At 54.6% G+C, this 22,500-nt stretch overlaps 1 protein-coding gene across 1 annotated transcript in view; it reads left to right on the top strand.

Moving 5' to 3' along the window:
- Positions 1-8,356: 8,356 nt before the first annotated feature.
- The window catches only part of LOC142466940 (embryonic polyadenylate-binding protein), a 94,670-nt gene continuing 80,526 nt past the window's right edge, over positions 8,357-22,500 (top strand). Inside the window, exons 1-2 of the mRNA XM_075572594.1 lie at positions 8,357-8,551; positions 13,901-14,094. Of these exons, the coding sequence (XP_075428709.1) occupies positions 8,359-8,551; positions 13,901-14,094 (387 nt within the window). The 5' untranslated portion in view covers positions 8,357-8,358. The remainder of the gene's footprint in view (positions 8,552-13,900; positions 14,095-22,500) is intronic.

Below are 22,500 nucleotides of genomic sequence, written 5' to 3'. Positions count from 1 at the left end.
CCCCCGGGCATGCCGCTGTTACGGGAGTGCCGGCCCCCGGGCATGCCGCTGTTACGGGGGTGCCGGCTCCCGGGCATGCCGCTGTTACGGGGGCGCCGGCCCCCGGGCATGCCGCTGTTACGGGGGCGCCGGCCCCCCGGGCATGCCGCTGTTACGGGAGTGCCGGCCCCCGGGCATGCCGCTGTTACGGGGGCGCCGGCCCCCGGGCATGCCGCTGTTACGGGGGCGCCGGCCCCCGGGCATGCCGCTGTTACGGGGGTGCCGGCCCCCGGGCATGCCGCTGTTACGGGGGTGCCGGCCCCCGGGCATGCCGCTGTTACGGGACCGCCGGCCCCCAGGCATGCCGCTGTTACGGGACCGCCGGCCCCCGGGCATGCCGCTGTTACGGGACCGCCGGCCCCCGGGCATGCTGCTGTTATGGGAGCGCCGGCCCCCGGGCATGCTGCTGTTATGGGAGCGCCGGCCCCCGGGCATGCTGCTGTTACGGGAGTGCCGGCCCCCGGGCATGCTGCTGTTGGGGGAGTGCCGGCCCCCGGGCATGCCGCTGTTACGGGACCGCCGGCCCCCGGGCATGCCGCTGTTACGGGGACCGCCGGCCCCCGGGCATGCTGCTGTTATGGGAGCGCCGGCCCCCGGGCATGCTGCTGTTACGGGGGTGCCGGCCCCCGGGCATGCCGCTGTTACGGGAGTGCCGGCCCCCGGGCATGCCGCTGTTACGGGGGTGCCGGCCCCCGGGCATGCCGCTGTTACGGGACCGCCGGCCCCCGGGCATGCCGCTGTTACGGGACCGCCGGCCCCCGGGCATGCCGCTGTTACGGGACCGCCGGCCCCCGGGCATGCTGCTGTTACGGGGGTGCCGGCCCCCGGGCATGCCGCTGTTACGGGAGTGCCGGCCCCCGGGCATGCCGCTGTTAGGGGAGTGCCGGCCCCCGGGCATGCCGCTGTTACGGGGGTGCCGGCCCCCGGGCATGCCGCTGTTACGGGACCGCCGGCCCCCAGGCATGCCGCTGTTACGGGACCGCCGGCCCCCGGGCATGCCGCTGTTACGGGACCGCCGGCCCCCGGGCATGCTGCTGTTATGGGAGCGCCGGCCCCCGGGCATGCTGCTGTTACGGGGGTGCCGGCCCCCGGGCATGCCGCTGTTACGGGAGTGCCGGCCCCCGGGCATGCCGCTGTTAGGGGAGTGCCGGCCCCCGGGCATGCCGCTGTTACGGGGGCGCCGGCCCGCGGGCATGCTGCTGTTACGGGAGTGCCAGCCCCCGGGCATGCTGCTGTTGGGGGAGTGCCGGCCCCCGGGCATGCCGCTGTTACGGGACCGCCGGCCCCCGGGCATGCCGCTGTTACGGGACCGCCGGCCCCCGGGCATGCTGCTGTTATGGGAGCGCCGGCCCCCGGGCATGCTGCTGTTACGGGGGTGCCGGCCCCCGGGCATGCCGCTGTTACGGGAGTGCCGGCCCCCGGGCATGCCGCTGTTACGGGACCGCCGGCCCCCGGGCATGCCGCTGTTACGGGACCGCCGGCCCCCGGGCATGCCGCTGTTACGGGACCGCCGGCCCCCGGGCATGCCGCTGTTACGGGACCGCCGGCCCCCGGGCATGCTGCTGTTACGGGGGTGCCGGCCCCCGGGCATGCCGCTGTTAGGGGAGTGCCGGCCCCCGGGCATGCCGCTGTTAGGGGAGTGCCGGCCCCCGGGCATGCCGCTGTTACGGGGGCGCCGGCCCGCGGGCATGCTGCTGTTACGGGAGTGCCGGCCCCCGGGCATGCTGCTGTTAGGGGAGTGCCGGCCCCCGGGCATGCCGCTGTTACGGGACCGCCGGCCCCCGGGCATGCCGCTGTTACGGGACCGCCGGCCCCCGGGCATGCTGCTGTTATGGGAGTGCCGGCCCCCGGGCATGCTGCTGTTACGGGGGTGCCGGCCCCCGGGCATGCCGCTGTTACGGGAGTGCCGGCCCCCGGGCATGCCGCTGTTACGGGGGTGCCGGCCCCCGGGCATGCCGCTGTTACGGGACCGCCGGCCCCCGGGCATGCCGCTGTTACGGGACCGCCGGCCCCCGGGCATGCCGCTGTTACGGGACCGCCGGCCCCCGGGCATGCTGCTGTTACGGGGGTGCCGGCCCCCGGGCATGCCGCTGTTAGGGGAGTGCCGGCCCCCGGGCATGCCGCTGTTAGGGGAGTGCCGGCCCCCGGGCATGCCGCTGTTACGGGGGCGCCGGCCCGCGGGCATGCTGCTGTTACGGGAGTGCCGGCCCCCGGGCATGCTGCTGTTAGGGGAGTGCCGGCCCCCGGGCATGCCGCTGTTACGGGAGTGCCGGCCCGCGGGCATGCCGCTGTTACGGGAGCGCCGGCTCCCGGGCATGCCGCTGTTACGGGAGCGCCGGCCCGCGGGCATGCTGCTGTTACGGGAGCGCCGGCCCCCGGGCATGCCGCTGTTACGGGAGCGCCGGCCCCCGGGCATGCCGCTGTTACGGGGGTGCTGGCCCCGGGCATGCCGCTGTTACGGGGGTGCCGGCCCCCGGGCATGCCGCTGTTTCGGGAGCGCCGGCTCCCGGTGATGCCGCTGTTACGGGAGTGCCGGCCCGCGGGCATGCCGCTGTTACGGGAGTGCCGGCCCGCGGGCATGCTGCTGTTAGGGGAGTGCCGGCCCCCGGGCATGCCGCTGTTACGGGAGTGCCGGCCCCCGGGCATGCCGCTGTTACGGGGGTGCCGGCCCCCGGGCATGCCGCTGTTTCGGGAGCGCCGGCTCCCGGTGATGCCGCTGTTACGGGAGTGCCGGCCCCCGGGCATGCCGCTGTTACGGGAGTGCCGGCCCCCGGGCATGCCGCTGTTACGGGAGTGCCGGCCCCCGGGCATGCCGCTGTTACGGGGGTGCCGGCCCCCGGGCATGCCGCTGTTTCGGGAGCGCCGGCTCCCGGTGATGCCGCTGTTACGGGAGTGCCGGCCCCCGGGCATGCCGCTGTTACGGGAGTGCCGGCCCCCGGGCATGCCGCTGTTACGGGAGCGCCGGCCCGCGGGCATGCTGCTGTTACGATAGCGCCGGCCCCCGGGCATGCCGCTGTTACGGGAGCGCCGGCCCCCGGGCATGCCGCTGTTACGGGGGTGCCGGCCCCGGGCATGCCGCTGTTACGGGAGTGCCGGCCCCCGGGCATGCCGCTGTTACGGGGGCGCCGGTCCCCGGGCATGCCGCTGTTAGGGGAGTGCCGGCCCCCGGGCATGCCGCTTTTACGGGGGCGCCGGCCCCCGGGCATGCCGCTGTTACGGGGGCGCCGTCCCCCGGGCATGCCGCTGTTACGGGGGCGCCGGCCCCCGGGCATGCCGCTGTTACGGGGGCGCCGGCCCCCGGGCATGCCGCTGTTACGGGGGCGCCGGCCCCCGGGCATGCCGCTGTTACGGGAGAGCCGGCCCCCGGGCATGCCGCTGTTACGGGAGTGCCGGTCCGCGGGCATGCTGCTGTTACGGGAGCGCCGGCCCCCGGGCATGCCGCTGTTAGGGGAGTGCCGGCCCCCGGGCATGCTGCTGTTACGGGACCGCCGGCCCCCGGGCATGCCGCTGTTACGGGGGTGCCGGCCCCCGGGCATGCCGCTGTTTCGGGAGCGCCGGCTCCCGGTGATGCCGCTGTTACGGGAGTGCCGGCCCCCGGGCATGCCGCTGTTACGGGAGTGCCGGCCCGCGGGCATGCTGCTGTTAGGGGAGTGCCGGCCCCCGGGCATGCCGCTGTTACGGGAGTGCCGGCCCCCGGGCATGCCGCTGTTACGGGGGTGCCGGCCCCCGGGCATGCCGCTGTTTCGGGAGCGCCGGCTCCCGGTGATGCCGCTGTTACGGGAGTGCCGGCCCCCGGGCATGCCGCTGTTACGGGAGTGCCGGCCCGCGGGCATGCCGCTGTTACGGGAGCGCCGGCCCCCGGGCATGCCGCTGTTACGGGAACGCCGGCCCCCGGGCATGCCGCTGTTAGGGGAGCGCCGGCCCCCGGGCATGCCGCTGTTACGGGAACGCCGGCCCGCGGGCATGCTGCTGTTAGGGGAGCGCCGGCCCCCGGGCATGCCGCGGTTTCGGGAGCGCCGGCCCCCGGGCATGCCGCTGTTGCGGGGGCGCCGGCCCGCGGGCATGCTGCTGTTAGGGGAGCGCCGGCCCCCGGGCATGCCGCTGTTACGGGGGTGCCGGCCCCCGGGCATGCCGCTGTTACGGGGGCGCCGACCCCCGGGCCTGCCGCTGTTGCGGGGGCGCCGACCCCCGGGCCTGCCGCTGTTACGGGATTGCCGGCCCCCGGCCATGCCGCTGTTACGGGAGTGCCGGCTCCCGGTGATGCCGCTGTTACGGGAGTGCCGGCCCCCGGGCATGCCGCTGTTACGGGAGTGCCGGCCCGCGGGCATACCGCTATTACGGGAGCGCCGGCCCCCGGGCATGCCGCTGTTACGGGAACGCCGGCCCCCGGGCATGCCGCTGTTACGGGGGTGCCGGCCCCCGGGCATGCCGCTGTTACGGGGGTGCCGGCCCCCGGGCATGCCGCTGTTACGGGGGTGCCGGCCCCCGGGCATGCCGCTGTTACGGGGGTGCCGGCCCCCGGGCATGCCGCGGTTTCGGGAGCGCCGGCCCCCGGGCATGCCGCTGTTGCGGGGGCGCCGGCCCGCGGGCATGCTGCTGTTAGGGGAGCGCCGGCCCCCGGGCATGCCGCTGTTACGGGGGTGCCGGCCCCCGGGCATGCCGCTGTTACGGGGGCGCCGACCCCCGGGCCTGCCGCTGTTGCGGGGGCGCCGACCCCCGGGCCTGCCGCTGTTACGGGAGTGCCGGCCCCCGGCCATGCCGCTGTTACGGGAGTGCCGGCCCCCGGGCCTGCCGCTGTTACGGGAGTGCCGGCCCCCGGGCATGCCGCTGTTACGGGAGTGCCGGCCCCCGGGCATGCCGCTGTTACGGGAGTGCCGGCCCCCGGGCATGCCGCTGTTACGGGGGTGCTGGCTCCCGGGCATGCCGCTGTTACGGGGGCGCCGGCCCCCGGGCATGCCGCTGTTACGGGGGCGCCGGCCCCCGGGCATGCCGCTGTTACGGGAGTGCCGGCCCCCGGGCATGCCGCTGTTAGGGGAGTGCCGGCCCCCGGGCATGCCGCTGTTACGGGGGCGCCGGCCCTCGGGCATGCCGCTGTTACGGGGGTGCCGGCCCCCGGGCATGCCGCTGTTACGGGGGTGCCGGCCCCCGGGCATGCCGCTGTTACGGGACCGCCGGCCCCCAGGCATGCCGCTGTTACGGGACCGCCGGCCCCCGGGCATGCCGCTGTTACGGGACCGCCGGCCCCCGGGCATGCTGCTGTTATGGGAGCGCCGGCCCCCGGGCATGCTGCTGTTACGGGGGTGCCGGCCCCCGGGCATGCCGCTGTTACGGGAGTGCCGGCCCCCGGGCATGCCGCTGTTAGGGGAGTGCTGGCCCCCGGGCATGCCGCTGTTACGGGGGCGCCGGCCCGCGGGCATGCTGCTGTTACGGGAGTGCCGGCCCCCGGGCATGCTGCTGTTGGGGGAGTGCCGGCCCCCGGGCATGCCGCTGTTACGGGACCGCCGGCCCCCGGGCATGCCGCTGTTACGGGACCGCCGGCCCCCGGGCATGCTGCTGTTATGGGAGCGCCGGCCCCCGGGCATGCTGCTGTTACGGGGGTGCCGGCCCCCGGGCATGCCGCTGTTACGGGAGTGCCGGCTCCCGGGCATGCCGCTGTTACGGGAGCGCCGGCCCGCGGGCATGCTGCTGTTACGGGAGCGCCGGCCCCCGGGCATGCCGCTGTTACGGGAGCGCCGGCCCCCGGGCATGCCGCTGTTACGGGGGTGCCGGCCCCGGGCATGCCGCTGTTACGGGAGTGCCGGCCCCCGGGCATGCCGCTGTTACGGGGGCGCCGGTCCCCGGGCATGCCGCTGTTAGGGGAGTGCCGGCCCCCGGGCATGCCGCTGTTACGGGGGCGCCGTCCCCCGGGCATGCCGCTGTTACGGGGGCGCCGGCCCCCGGGCATGCCGCTGTTACGGGGGCGCCGGCCCCCGGGCATGCCGCTGTTACGGGGGCGCCGGCCCCCGGGCATGCCGCTGTTACGGGAGTGCCGGCCCCCGGGCATGCCGCTGTTACGGGAGTGCCGGCCCGCGGGCATGCTGCTGTTACGGGAGCGCCGGCCCCCGGGCATGACGCTGTTAGGGGAGTGCCGGCCCCCGGGCATGCCGCTGTTACGGGGGCGCCGGCCCCCGGGCATGCTGCTGTTACGGGACCGCCGGCCCCCGGGCATGCCGCTGTTACGGGGGTGCCGGCCCCCGGGCATGCCGCTGTTTCGGGAGCGCCGGCTCCCGGTGATGCCGCTGTTACGGGAGTGCCGGCCCCCGGGCATGCCGCTGTTACGGGAGTGCCGGCCCGCGGGCATGCTGCTGTTAGGGGAGTGCCGGCCCCCGGGCATGCCGCTGTTACGGGAGTGCCGGCCCCCGGGCATGCCGCTGTTACGGGGGTGCCGGCCCCCGGGCATGCCGCTGTTTCGGGAGCGCCGGCTCCCGGTGATGCCGCTGTTACGGGAGTGCCGGCCCCCGGGCATGCCGCTGTTACGGGAGTGCCGGCCCCCGGGCATGCCGCTGTTACGGGAACGCCGGCCCCCGGGCATGCCGCTGTTACGGGGGTGCCGGCCCCCGGGCATGCCGCTGTTACGGGGGTGCCGGCCCCCGGGCATGCCGCGGTTTCGGGAGCGCCGGCCCCCGGGCATGCCGCTGTTGCGGGGGCGCCGGCCCGCGGGCATGCTGCTGTTAGGGGAGCGCCGGCCCCCGGGCATGCCGCTGTTACGGGGGTGCCGGCCCCCGGGCATGCCGCTGTTACGGGGGTGCCGGCCCCGGGCATGCCGCTTTTACGGGAGCGCCGGCCCCCGGGCATGCCGCTGTTACGGGTGCGCCGGCCCCCGGGCATGCCGCTGTTAGGGGAGCGCCGGCCCCCGGGCATGCTGCTGTTAGGGGAGCGCCGGCCCCCGGGCATGCTGCTGTTAGGGGGGCGCCGGCCCCCGGGCATGCTGCTGTTAGGGGAGCGCCGGCCCCCGGGCATGCTGCTGTTACGGGAGCGCCGGCCCCCGGGCATGCTGCTGTTACGGGAGCGCCGGCCCCCGGGCATGCCGCTGTTACGGGAGCGCCGGCCCCCGGGCATGCTGCTGTTACGGGTGCGCCGGCCCCCGGGCATGCTGCTGTTAGGGGGGCGCCGGCCCCCGGGCATGCTGCTGTTAGGGGGGCGCCGGCCCCCGGGCATGCTGCTGTTAGGGGGGCGCCGGCCCCCGGGCATGCCGCTGTTACGGGAGCGCCGGCCCCCGGGCATGCTGCTGTTACGGGTGCGCCGGCCCCCGGGCATGCCGCTGTTACGGGAGCGCCGGCCCCCGGGCATGCTGCTGTTACGGGTGCGCCGGCCCCCGGGCATGCTGCTGTTAGGGGGGCGCCGGCCCCCGGGCATGCCGCTGTTACGGGTGCGCCGGCCCCCGGGCATGCCGCTGTTATGGGGGTGCCGGCCCCCGGGCATGCTGCTGTTACGGGGGCGCCGGCCCCCGGGCATGCTGCTGTTACGGGGGCGCCGGTCCCCGGGCATGCTGCTGTTATGGGGGTGCCGGCCCCCGGGCATGCCGCTGTTATGGGGGTGCCGGCCCCCGGGCATGCCGCTGTTATGGGGGCGCCGGTCCCCGGGCATGCTGCTGTTACGGGGGCGCCGGCCCCCGGGCATGCTGCTGTTACGGGGGCGCCGGTCCCCGGGCATGCCGCTGTTACGGGGGCGCCGGTCCCCGGGCATGCTGCTGTTACGGGGGCGCCGGTCCCCGGGCATGCTGCTGTTACGGGGGCGCCGGTCCCCGGGCATGCTGCTGTTACGGGGGCGCCGGTCCCCGGGCATGCCGCTGTTACGGGGGCGCCGGCCCCCGGGCATGCTGCTGTTACTAAGAGATTACTACAGTTTAAACTTTTAAAAAGAGTAATCCAACCTTTTTTTTTTTCCCTTCAAACTATTGAAGTGGGGTGTTTTCAGAGCGAAACCCTGTTATTTTCCGCTCCGGGGACCCCCTTTTTCCAGAGATACTTACCTCTGAACGGGGTGCCGCTATCTCTGCTTTTTAAGCTCCCGCTTCACGTGGGCTAATAATAGTGATGACTTCACGGCTTCCTATAGGCCCGCAGGGCGTGGGAGGTCTGATAAGCGGGTATTATGTGAGCCCTGCAACCCAGCCGGAGTGGAACCCAAAATGTCCTGTTGGTGAAACTTGAGCATTTTCAGGTATTGTTGGTGAGTGCCGCAGTCTTTGAATAACCACCTTGCATTGATGAATATATTTGAACAGTTTAAAAAAAAAAAATTGAAATGTGACTTTTCTTGAAACTTTCTCAGCTAACCATGAATGCAACAGGTCCCGGGTATCCAATGGCCTCTCTGTATGTAGGGGATCTGCATTCTGATGTCACTGAAGCCATGTTGTATGAAAAGTTTTCTCCAGCAGGACCGATAATGTCCATCAGAGTTTGTCGTGATGTTGCCACTCGTCGATCACTGGGTTATGCATATATCAATTTCCAGCAGCCTGCTGATGGTAAGTTTGGATCAATTACCTTTGCTTAAATTATAGGTACTTGTATCTATTAGTTGACCCACTTTTGCAACCGTGACATGAACAATATCAATTTTAAATGAATGTTTTACATTATAATGTCCTTGCATAAAATTGTTAATGTACATAGAGAAAGCTCTATATGCCGATAGTAAAGTATTCCACTTCATCTGTAAATACAGAATTCAATCAAAATGTTTTTTTTAAATTAAGACTTTAAATCAATGTGTCCACGAGAAAATAAAGTGACTTTATTTATACAGGAATTTCAACTCCTTCCCAAAAATTGCTATGTAGTGTGTGAATAAGGGTTCTTTTGGTCATATGGTTACTTCCGAAGTCTGGTTCTTTTAACTTTTATTGCTGAATCTTTTTTTCTTCTGCAATCTCTATGCCAACTGTGGTAAGCGATACGTAAGCGACTGTTTAACATATGTTTATTAATGAGTAATTAAAAGGTAGGTTGAAAATCCCTTCTCACCTTTACAAGGCTGGATATAAATGATGGGGCGTTTCCAAAACCTCAGATACAGGATAATATCGCACAGTGGTCCCGTGTTAACTATGGCGACATGAATGGAGATAACGCAGGTTTGCCGTGCCATAATCGGTGTTGGTGATTCCGGACATATTTCTCACGCTTTATGGTATATATGTTCTTAATAACATATGTACAGTTATTTTCATAGCTCGACAAATTGTAAAAAATAAAATGTAACCCCACTCTCACCTCCCCGCTGTCGAGTGCTTATTGGCGATGACATTCAAATCTCATGAAAATGTCTGCGTATTGTCAAATGACGTTGCGTTTCCATGACAATGGGACACTCAAACCATTTTCATGGAATTTGCAGAGGGAGACACAGGACTTGCAGGAGAATGCCGGGAAACGCCGCACCCCGCCGCCGCTAAGCACTCGACGGTGGGCAAAATGCACTCGCCCCGGCTAGGGGGCGAGTGCATTTGTCGAGCCCTGGTTATTTGACTTTTCTCTCCTTGTTCCCCCATGTCTATGAATGATATTGTGGATTAGGCTCCTTCCCAACTGGAGGTAGGACACAGAACTGATGTTTTTTAGACTGGAGATGAACCCCTCTCATCTCCTTTCATCAGTTGCTCTGTGTCTTAGCAGCTGGGAAGGGAATATGCCCTTTTTTTAAAAATATTTTGTTTTTGTTTTCGAGGCCACTTTCGTGCCGCTTGCGACAGGTTTGACATTTTAGGCTCATCTACGAGCCGCGTGCAAACCAACCTGCCTTCATCCAGGTTCCGTTCCTCCCCTAGAGCTACTATCTTACTGGTAAGGGAAAAGTTGGCAGACTAAGTCTTCCATGTAATATTTACACCATCCTGGTCCGGAACGGAATCTTACATTCCGTTCCCTCCTTCTAACCCTGCCAAAGGTAACTTACCAACATCAGCACAGTCACAGGAGAAGTGTCTGGCGTCAGGTAGCCTCTCCTTTGTGCCTGTTTCTTGGCTTCCTACTCCCCAGGATGCTCAGGATGGTATAATTTCTGGGGGACAGTTTGGCATGAAGCCAATTCATTTATGAGGAACAAGGTCAACATGTATGAAGTTGCGACTGCGATATCGGTGCATAGCCTTCAGAGTCCCAATGGGGACAGGGACATGTGGAGATTTTTTTTTTTGCCTACTGGCTACCTCATTTACCCTGCCCATTTATACCGTGTTCCCGCTGGGTTAAGGGTCTGCTGCTTTTTTTTTCTGTCATTCCCTGAAATTCCCCTTCTTGAAGCTGAATATTTGCTTGATGAGGCATCATGTAGACCGAAGGCTGGGCGTAAACATCTCTTTGCGTTGTAATGAGTAACTCCCTCATAGACAGGCTGGTAATCTCTGGCAATTATGCATAAAGAAAGTGCCTTTAGAAGAAGCTTTTGCTCAAGTAACTCAACTCTTAGGCCTTGCCCCCGCTGCCTGCTACAGCGTCCGCTGTGGCGGACGCTGCGCTCACGAGAGCCCTCCCCGCAATGGCACCGGGCCCGCTGCGAGGGGGGGCCGCAGCGCTCGCGCGAGAGCTACTCCTGCTCTCAATAGAATTGAGAGCAGGAACTTGCGTCGAGCGGCTAGGCACGCCCCCCGGCGGTTCAGCCAATGAGGGCGAACCTGCCGGGTGACGTCATGGCCGCGCCTCCGTCACTCCTCCGCCTCCCCCCCCCCGGTCTCTGCTCCTGCAGTGAGCTGCAGACCGGGGAATCGCCGGAACGCGCAGCCAAAAGCGCGGGCGCGCATTAGAGCGCCGTGACCGGGGCCTTAGCCTTACATCAGTGTGCTTAAAGGGTCTAGGACCCCTATTTGAAAAGCAATTTGACCTTGGTTGGGAGCATATGTTGGCTAGTGTAAGTCTAGTATCTGCAAAGGATCCTTTTATACATCCTGTCCTTATTTGTTTTTACTTCACTTACATGAAAGGGTAAAACATATAAGAAAATCCCAACTCTTCTTTTTGTATTTTCTTGAGGATAGGGTATGCTTTTGAGTATTGTTTACTAAAGAATTTGAGAGATCAACTTTAGAAAACAGATCTCCTGGACAAAAATGTCACTTTTTTAAAATTCTGATGGAGCTAATCGAACCTTTGCCCATAAAATGTAGCTCTTTACATTCTGTGAGACTTTTAAACAGAGGAGTGGCTCAGTGAGTAAAGACACTGACTGGCAGTGAGTGTGAAGCAGGGGAACCTGGTTCAATTTCCTGTGTCGGCTCCTTGTGACCTTGGGCAAGTCACTATCTCCCTGTGCCTGAGGCACCAAAAACATAGATTGTAAGCTCTACGGGGCAGGGACTGTGCCTGCAAAATGTCTCTGTAAAGCGCTACGTACAACTAGCAGCGCTATACAAGAACATGACATTATTATTAAACATGTTTGGATTATAGCTCTTGGCATTTAATTTTTTTATAATGACTGGGCTATTTTACTAAAACTATAGTGTATGATACGGTTATGTCCAAACCGTGTGATAGACTCTCTTAATGCTCTGGGATATGTAGGTCTCGTTTATGATCATGGATGGGATCTTGATCATTGGGAAATGTTGAGGAGTGTAGATAGTGACAAAAGGACTTGGTAAACCGCCATATGCAGTAAAAAGTATGGTGGAAGGGATCGGTAGACACAAGGCATAGGACATCACTAAACTAAAAAATAATTAGGAGGATATAAATTGCAACAGTGTCCCAGGGACTTGATTGTGTCCATTTTTTCCCCAAGATCTTCCAGCAAGCTTCTTTGCTCGGTCCCGGGCATGTGTGCTTGATACACTATGTAAAGATTTTCATGCCAAACCAAATTGGAGCCCTCTCCGATCAGGTGTCCCCGGAGCAAGGATAGATGTCCTGTATATTTCGACCTTGGTCTTTCCAGTATCTTTGTCCGTTCTGATTTGATTTTATGGCGGGGTGAGTTTGGCCTCTGTGGAGAATTCTCCCTTTCCATTTTTCCCTTTTTAGGAAGTGTTCAGCTACACACTGAGTCATTTAGGAGGGAATTGGCTGCCCTCTTTGTGTTGACCACTAGCCTGAATGGGGAGCCCAACCCGTAAAGTATGTATGTATATTATAATTTCTTAATGGCTTAAATTAAAGGTGTAATAAGTATGCCTACAATGTAATATCCAAAGGATTTTATAATAAATATTCATTCAAGCATACCGTATATGCCTTTGAGTTTTTCTTGGTTTGCACGGTTACGCCAAGGATTTAAGGAATGCTGTAAGATCAGCCAATTTTACAATGCAACATCATGTTATTAGGATGTATGATATACCTTTTAAGTGATGTGTAGGCATTTGCTTGTTTGCATTGCCTTAGCGACATTGTGAGGAACTAGTACACACTGTTACTACTTTTTCTTGGCTTGACCTGAGACTCTACTGACTGCCTCCTTGTCAAAACTACGGCAGATAGTGATTTTTGTGTGGTACAGGCATATGTGATGGCTCAGATGCGACCCCCAGAAATGTTGATCTGAGCTATTCTGGTGTACTGCAGGACCCTTGAGTGTCCATTTCAACTTCCCTTGGCTTCAAATTCGCAAACTAGACATCAATGATTACAGGGGGTGGGAGGGGGGTGTTCTCACAGGGCATCCCTTTCGCCCCCCTACCTCCCCCCCCAAGTATAGCTAGCAGGGTATCTCCAGAGCTGAACCTCATTATTTTCAGCTCCTGGGACAGTCCTGCTGGTTTGAAACCTGTGCGTCAGACGGGCCAATAAGAAGTCGTGACGGATGTTGTAGTTTCTATTGGCCCACGTGACGTTTTTCTTACTAATATTGTTGAGCGTTGTGTTCTATCTGTGTGTAAGTATTTTGGGAGCCTTGTGAATGTTTTCAGGACTACTTTATAAGACTGATCTGACCACTGCTACTTTGGCATTGTTTCTGCATTGTTTTTTCTCTGTTCACTATAAGCCAGTTTGTAATTAAAGCAGCAGTTTAGGCAATATCCTACGTGTTTTTTGTTTTTTTAATCAGTTCTGTACTATGAGAAAATACTTGTAGCATTTAAAAAAAATGTTTTTAAGACGTCTTTAATGTAGGAAGCATTTCCAAAGTGACAGTCCCCTTCCCCTTCTGATAGGCTCTGGCTCTTGAGCCCCGCCCTCTCTCTAGTGGTGCACCAATTGTATCCAGTAACTGCCCAGTCAATCATATTCCAGGACTACATTGCCCAGAATGCTGTGCAAGAACTGAACTAAATAACCCGGCAAGCTATCGATTACAGGAGAACGGATCGATCTGCAGCTTAGCTAATCACTTGTCAGTGTGCAGATTGTATTGATGCACATAAAAACGGCAGCTTGAACTGCAGCTTTAATAACCTCTCATCCCTAGTGGTTCTGATCTGCTGTCAGTTTAAAATGTCTTTGTGGAAGATAGAAATAATCATAAATGCTAGGAATCTGCTTCAGCATTGGCACGAAGATGCATTGAACCAAATGTTCTGGTCAGCCTTAAGATGTCTTACAGCTTATCACCACTTGGTAAACATGGCCCAGTGTACTAATTATTTTTGAGCACAAATATCCCCTCTATAATACATAGATTGTTTGGCCTCTCTTTATGTATTGCATACAGTCAGTAACTGAATTTGCGTTCCTATTGTTTTCCATTAAAAAGACTGCTCACTATTGGCTAAATAAAGACTAATGACGTTTCCCTTGGCGGTCCCAGTTCAATAATCCATATCCATTAGTGTACAGCAAAAAATAAAACTACATCACCAAAAACTTAGTTAATATTTTGTTAGATTTCTGTTTTTTTCTATTTTTTTATTATTTTTTCTTATCTATTAAACTTTACTTAGCTGAGCGGGCGTTGGATACAATGAATTTTGAAGTAATAAAAGGCAGACCAATACGGATCATGTGGTCTCAGCGAGATCCAGGGCTTCGGAAATCTGGCGTGGGAAATGTGTTTATCAAGAATCTGGATGACTCCATTGACAACAAAGCCTTGTACGATACTTTCTCCGCATTTGGAAACATTCTGTCTTGTAAGGTAAGCAAGACGGTGACCTGTACAATAAATATGTTGCCACTGGGAATAAAAAGAATATTCGTAAATGTTAAACTTGAGTTATCGGCAGAAAGTTTCCGTAGATTCCTTGAGTAATAATGACTCTAGAGGAGGGGTTGCCAACTCCAGTCCTCCGTAATTGAGCCACCTGTGCTGAAGCCGGGATAGCCTTAAAACTTGAGACCTGTGGAGGCCCTTAAGGACTGGAGTTGGCCACCCCTGCTCTAGAAACAAATGCCCTTTTTTTCTTGCATTGCAAACCAGCATGGAATGGGGCAAGGGGAGTAGGATGAGAGGGCTTTTCAATAAATAATTTACAGTATACAAAATAAAGTATAATGCTGTGTAAAGGGCAGCTTTCTCTAAACACGCTTGAATGGAAATATGTATATTTGCGATTCTGCTAAAAGAACAAGATATAATATGAACATGTTTATATAATCAAGTTAGGGTAGCGTTTGGTATTTTGTTTATTGCATATTATCACTGTCACGGTGGACCAGAATTGTTTACATGGGTCGCAAACGCCAGACAGGATGAAGGAAATTAATAAAATAAATGTATTTTCTCTGGAGCCACCTGGAGAAACACCCTACAAGGTTTTCGGTTCAAACTCACCAAAACAAAGGTTACGGGGGAATCCTAGCTCACTAGGGGTTGGACGACACTTCGGTAGGCTTTCCCAGGATGTCTTTCACATGCCGAGAGTCGCTGGGTACCACGGTTCCGTAGGGATGCATTCGTCCTAGCAAGTTTAAGTCTATGCCACCGAGCATCGTTCTAGATCTGTGTGTCTCGGGAAAAACTGTGAAGTAACACACCAACTATCCAACTGTCTCCCAGACTGAGAGTCTGGATCTAATCTAACTGTGATTGGCGGGGATTTACATAGTTTCCCGGTCTCCACCTGAAGCATGGAAGACCCGGTGCCGGTCAGAGCACAGATTCTACATGCCGGCCAATCGCAGCACGGATGCTACGTCGGCCAATCAGGGCCGTGGGAGATAAGTGCTTCAGGACAGCCGACAGAGGTGGGCTTAAGTAGAGTGGGAAATTCAAACTGACCACCTGGAGGTTGAGTTTGGTGGGATTAGGACTAGAGATGACGAATTATTTTGGTGGCTTTAAATCCAGATCGGCGGGCCCGGGTATATCATAGAATCGGTCCTAAAAAAGACAATCCGTAGTGGCGGCTTAAACTATCCCCCCCTTTTTTTTCTTTTACAAAAAGTTTGAAACTTTCTCTGGAGCTGAACCCCATTCATTTTAGCTCCTGGGACCCCCTTCCCGAGATACACACCTCCGTATTGGATGCCAGTATCTCTCTTCAGATTCAAAGTCTCGGTCACGTGGGCCAATAGGAAGCCATGACGGGACATTTCAACTGCAGAGAGATATCCGCATCCGCTACGGAGGTTTATATCTCAGGGAACAGGGGGTCCTCAGAGCTGAAATTAATGGGGTTCAGTTCAGGACCCTTCAAATCTATATAAAAAATATCAATTTTATCACCTAGTCCAGGCTGGAGTTAGCCCTCTCTTTCCTATTTGTATAATGGCCAATATAAGCCAAGATGAGCTAAACCAACCTGAAATTGATTTCATATAGAAAACAAAAAGCAGAGAGCGCACCGAGGTTGAATAATATAAGTGAATACAAATAACAAGTATACTCTTACATATAATTAATCTGTTATCCAATGAGATCTTTAAGTGGTATAGTCCATGCTTCCCCGTTCGTGGGTAGAGGAAGCAACACCGAGCTCGAGACAGTCTGTCCCGCGCGTGGGGTGTCTCCGTCTTGCTCTGCTACTTCCGGGTATGCACAGTACCGCGCGATCTGTGTGCTGTTGTGTGCACGTCTCCCAAGTTCAGTCTCTCAAGTCAATGGCAATTAGCCATGGGGCTAATTTGCATGCAGTATCCACAGTGCTCTTACCACAACATATTTCGCAGACTAATCTGTTGCGTCAGGCGGCAGTTGCAAGCATCCACATCAGCTTTCATATACTATCTCACACAGGTGTGTTTAGGTATAATCCAATTTCTTGCACGTAATTTGGTCTCAAAAGAAACCCCAAGCAGAATTTACACACAGGTGTGTCAGATATAATCCAATTTCCTGCAGGCAATTGGGTCTATAGATCTCATTAGAAACCCCTCGGTGCGCTCTGTGCTTTTTGATTTCTATGACTGGTCTACCTGTGGAGTAATCCTCGGTGGATCTTCAGTGGAGAAGTGGAATATGTCCACGCACAGAAGCAGCAAAAGGAAGGAGTTGGTTTACACCAGAGACTGTAGAAAGCATGAGCGCGGATCAATAACCCCCTTTTCTGATGATTTAAAATAGTAATTTAAATACTGGTAACAGAAAAGAGGGTAGGTTCCGAGCACTCAATACGCAACATATAGAAAAACGTAAAAAGTAAATCATTAAATCAGTGATTATTTACTGTAGATAAGGTAAATGTACAAACAAGTGCAAATACACTTCACATAAAATAATACTGACACTAGGATTGTGATCGGATTTGAGATGTTTGGACCCTGTGGAGGAGGAGAGGATGGCCGACATCCCGGCAGGGGTAAGTAATGCCTTTATTTATAAAATGTTTTACCAGGAAGTGATACAGTGAGAGTTACCGCTCGTTTTCAAGTATGTCCTGGGCACAGAGTTTAATGACATACATGGTTACAATGAGTACATTATATACAAGACATTGAATGCACAGTTAAAGATAATATGTATTATAGGCGTATCTAACAGTTACAGACCAGATTAAAATGCGAGACCGCTTTAGTTTTGACTTAGGCTGAGTCCATGGTCAGCGCTTAGGCGCTGACGCTTGTCAGTGAGGCCCTGCAGCCGCAATGAGAGCGGCTTTAGCAGGGGCTCGCGCACGCTTCCACAGGCGTGCAGAGGCGTAGCACCTAATTTTTTTTTAGTTTTGGCGCTCACTGGAGCGCAGGGCCGGTCACGTGAGCGGTTCGCCCAATGAGGGCGAACCAGCTCCGTGACGTCACTGGCCCGCCCCCGCACGGCTGGAGTCACCATGGACTCGGCTTTAGGGTCTTGGGTTTGGGGGGTGGAGGGAGTAAGGTTTGTGGCACTCGGATAGCAAAAAGGGTGTAGCAAGAGAGGAGTGCTGAAAGGCAAGGAGGGGAGGGAGTAAGACCATGGAGAGTTTTGTAGACCACGGGAGGAATTTGAAGAGGGAACGTTTTTGGATGGGTAGTCACTGGAGTTGGGAGAGAGGTGGCTTGGGAAAAGTAGGGGTGATTGAGAAGTTTACAGACTGCAACGTTTTGGATTTCATGGAGGAGTAGGCGGGGGAGCAAAAAATAATAATGATCTCTCCTGGTCTACCATAATCCAGCTTAAGGTGGTAAGATCCTGCATCTATGCTGCAAGATGCATACAACTAAACAAAAACCATACTGGATCAGCACTCAAAAAATAAATCAAAGAAAATGAAGGAATTATTGCTTTTAATCTCACAAAGTTTCTTCTTTAATGTATCAAAAAAAGCAGCAATACAGAAAAAATATCGGCGCACAGGGAGAGAAAAAGTTAGCAGACACACTGTTATATGTACACAATAGAACATTTCCATCCCCCTGGCCCCTTCGTCAGGTTTAATCATAATGTCCATCCAAGGAGGTTTAAATAGTCCCTGTGGACACGTTTGTTTTTTTATGTTAGGCGGGTACATTCGGTCATAAGAAATACATTTTGTTAAAAGTAATTGCTCCTTTTGTTTGGGGAAGAATGTAATCTTTTGAATTGGGAATAGAAGTGCGTGTTTGATCATTTGGTGATTTGAAAGTGCAGGGTGAATAAACGTTCATATTCTGACTACAGAAACGATAAGAACACTAGCCTAGCCATTGGCCATCTAGGAAAATGCAACTTGACATCAGATCTCCTTCGTTTACATTTTCACACTAAACATAAATGTATTTAACACGGAGGTTTTAGGTTGGATATTAAAGTGCTGGACTAACACAGATAGGATTTCACCTTGGATGCTTTGACTGAAGGAGGACTTCAAAGTGTCATGCATGTTCTGTGTTCATAGGTTCATTTCAATGCCTTTGAAAACATGTTAAAGCTGAAAAGCCACAGTCATTGTGTAAGGGATGGCATGATCTCCAGATTTACACAGAATAGCATAATCTCCATATCGGGAAAACAGAAGTGGATATTAGCACTTGCATGGTTTTGCGTGAAAGAGATGGTTTATGTAATGAATATTTTGGTCCACGTATTGATAAGTGTATGTACATGGACCAAATCTCTTGCACAAGGCCCATGTGAGTGCCAGTACCTTATTTCCTTTACCCGATTAAGAATGTGGCAACTGACCTACCTTGCACACTTGGCTTTTACAAGAAGAATACTGCTATGTACGCTCTGATTTCCAGATCTACACAACATGGCAGTGGAGTGCCCTGCAGACTGTCACAAACCTCTGTTTCACCTTTATGCCAAGTAGCCATCTTTAGCAGAATTGCGATAGAGGTCAAGTCCTGGGTAAAATCATTTAATAGTTCCTGAAAGATCTCAAACATTAAGTTTTTTATCTGATTTCTGACTCGTCTGTCAGCTGGATTTGCTTAATTCTTTTTTCAAAGCTCTATTGCAACATTGGTGAAACTGTGTCTTTAAAATAAACATCAGGAAAGAATAAAGGAGAAATTCAGTTGTGTTCTGCTGCGGATGTACTTATGATCTGCTGCTGTTTAAAGATAAATTAGTCCTAATTGCCATTCCCGAAACCAAATCCGGAAATAATAGTTTAGTCACTTTATCAACAATCGATAAATTAAGTCCTTGGGAAAGAACTTGCTGTATAAAACATGAGTTTTTTAATGAATTCACCAAGGTGGAGAAATTCCTGAAAGGCCCTCATAGCCTCAAACGTTCTACATCCAAGACTAAGCTCCCCATATTTCCACATATATCATTTCTCACTGTCCACTTTTCTCTAATTGTCATCAATCCAGTTGCCCAAACAAGTTACTTGGGTAATGTACATCGTGGTTACTCCTCTCACATACATTCTTTCACATTTTGTCTAGTTCTTCCTCCTGTAACTTTGCTACAACCCGTATTTTCTTCCTTCTTTAACGCCTGCATTCATTCTGCTCCCTTGACTGTTATCTTCTACGAACTGGTCTCCCTGCCTCTCCGCTTTCTCCTTTTTGGTTCCTGTTCCATGTGTATGCAGCCACGTCATTTCAAATGAACAGACCCGAGCGCTTCCATGACATGGAGAATTGACAGGATATCCCATGTTCAGCACAGGTGGCTCAGTCAAAGTCAAAGACTGAGCCACTGATTGAGCTGCCTGTGCTGAAGCTGGGATATCCTTAAAATCTAGAAAGAGGTGATCTGGCACACAATCAATGAAGCACTATAATGTCACCTGCCGGTCCCACGGACCAAGGGGGGTCGTCCTACCAGGTCCCCAAGTGGTATCAGGATAAAGAGAATAGTCCAGGCACACGGTCTTATCACAAAGAAGAAAACTTCATCCAGCATAAATCCAACTTTTCGGCTGCACACAGGCAGCCTTTGTCAAGGTTGACAAAGGCTGCCTGTGTGCAGCCGAAACGTTGGATTTATGCTGGATTAAATTTTCTACTTTGTGATAAGACCGTGTGCCTGGACTATTCTCTTTACCCTGATATCCTTAAAACCTGACATATTGAGTGGTTTTTGAGGATGGGAGTTTAGCACCCCTGGTTTAAGGTACAGTTTGGGCAAGGTTTACTGAAGAGCAGATAGACTTCCTTGTTCTTCTGCTTTTATTGAAGTCTTGAAATTTGGTTCTAGCCAGTTTGTAAAGGCAACCATTCTAGAAGTCCTTCAGGAGGGCATTTTGCTTTGTGCTCATGAGTTACATCAGCAGTGCACAAACTGGGGGGGGGGGGGCGCGCGCGCAGTTGCAGAGGTCCCACGCTCTTCCCCCAGGCATTTAAATTAAATGCTCGAGGCCTCTGCAACCTCAACTTACCAAGGTTGTCGGTTCCAGGACGTGTTGCATTGGCGTAAAATGCCGCCACGGGTCACGTGACATGACCCCGCCATGCGAGGTAAGGGGGGGGCAGCGGCACACCGAGGAGAGCAAGTACGGGGGGGGGGGGGGGCGCGCAGCAAAAAACGTTTGTGCGCCCCTGAGCAACATGATGTGAAGGGTAGATATCTTTTAAGGCCTTCTGATTTGATCTACAGGTATATTGTATTGTATTGTATGTCTTTATTTATATAGCGCCATTAATGTACATAGCGCTTCATAGTAATAATACATGTGGTAATCAAATAACAGAGCATGGGAATAAGTGCTTTAGACATAAAAGTAACATTAAGGAAGAGGAGTCCCTGCCCCGAGGAGCTTACAGTCTAATTGGTAGGTAGGGAGAACGTACATAGACAGTAGGAGGGAGTTCTGGTAAGTGCGTCTGCAGGGGGCCAAGCTTTATGTATCGTGTTCAGAATATCCACAGTGCTATTCATATGCTTCTTTAAGCAAGCGTGTCTTAAGGTGGGTCTTAAAGGTGAATAGAGAGGGTGCTAGTCGGGTACTGAGGGGAAGGGCATTCCAGAGGTGTGGGGCAGTCAGTGAGAAGGGTTTAAGGCGGGAGAGGGCTTTAGATACAAAGGGGGTAGAAAGAAGACATCCTTGAGAAGAACGCAAGAGTCTGGATGGTGCATAACGAGAAATTAGGGCTGAGATGTAAGGTATATACAGTATTTTGTATGACAATGGGGTCATTTGATGTAAACAGAATAATCTAAAGTGATCATTGTCTGGTGTATAAAAAAAATTTTTTTGCAAATCTTGGGGACGGCGATGGGCACAACATTTGCCCCGTCATTCGCCAATTTGTATATGGGACAGTGGGAGTCTCTGGTGATCTTTAGATGTACTCATCCGCAGCTTAAGCTGTGGAGGAGATACATCGATGATATTATTATTGTGTGGGAGGGGACAGAAGATTCCTATCTTGAGTTTGTCACAAATCTGAACAATAATGATTTTAATTTAAAATTTAGTGGTGAAAATAGCTCAGTAAGCATTCATTATCTCGATCTAGAGATTTACATTGAGGCCAAAACTGTACATACTAAAACGCATTTTAAGGCTACAAATGTAAATTCATATTTAGACCCATTTAGTTGTCACGATAAGAGATGGGTCCAAAATATTCCCTTTAATCAATTTCTCAGGTTAAAGAGAAATGATTCTAAGGCTGTGGATTATGAAGAACAATCTTTCTTTTTAAAGAAAAGATTCCTAGACAAAGAATATGATAGCGATTTAGTAAACTCTTCGCTCCAAAAACTAGAAAGGATTCCTAGGAAATCTTTGATGAAATATCATCATAAAAAGAGTGAGAAGAGACAAAATCAAATCCCAGCAATTATTACTCAATTTAGTGATACCCATTACAATGTTAGAAATTTTTTGCAAAAACATTGGGGGATATTAAAAGCTGATCCCATTTTGGGTCCCCAACTAAAGTCCAAACCAGGGATAGTGTTCAAACGAGCACCTAACCTTAAACACATTCTGGCTCCAAGTCAAGTCTCCAGAGAGGCCATCGTATCTGGAGATATTAAAACTCGCCTAGGAGTTAAAGGCACGTACAAATGCGGAAAGTGTAAAGCGTGTAACCATATCTGTCAAGGGAAAACAGTTACATCAGGAGTTACTAACAAGGTCTACAATATTACAAGTTTCATTAATTGTCAGACAACGCATGTGGTCTATGCCTTACAGTGTAGCTGTAATTTACAGTACATTGGTAAGACAAAAAGACCGTTTAAAATGCGCATGTTAGAGCACCTGACAAATGTTAAAAACATACCAAAAATAATAGCAAAGGGTATGCCATTAACTCCGCTTTTGAAACACTTTAAAGAAGTGCATAACAGTGAACCTGGTTGTATTAAATTTAAGGGACTTCAAAGTGTATCACTAGGTAGTAGACAGGGAAATAGAGATAATCATTTATTGAAACGGGAGCAATTTTGGATTTATGAAATGCATACCAGACATCCCTATGGTTTCAATGAATTAATTGAATTGACTCCTTTTTTAAGATAAGGTATTCCGTTTTTAATAAAATGAATTTATTAACATTTATTTGCACAAACATTTATGTATGTTTTTATATTTATTTGTTTTTATTTAATCATTTGTTCTTTTTTCTTTTATTCATATACAGGTTTCAGCATGATTTGTTTACATAGTATATCATTTATGTTGTTAGAGGTCTTATTCCTGTATTTTTTCATAGGGGTGAGTGCAATGATTAATTTATACTTGCACACATCCCCCACATGAGTTGCCATACACCCTGTTGCCTAGTAACCTTATTT

The sequence above is a fragment of the Ascaphus truei genome, chromosome 15, assembly GCF_040206685.1.
Source record: "Ascaphus truei isolate aAscTru1 chromosome 15, aAscTru1.hap1, whole genome shotgun sequence".
Classification (NCBI taxonomy): domain Eukaryota; kingdom Metazoa; phylum Chordata; class Amphibia; order Anura; family Ascaphidae; genus Ascaphus; species Ascaphus truei.
This window is presented reverse-complemented; position numbering and strand designations above follow the sequence as displayed.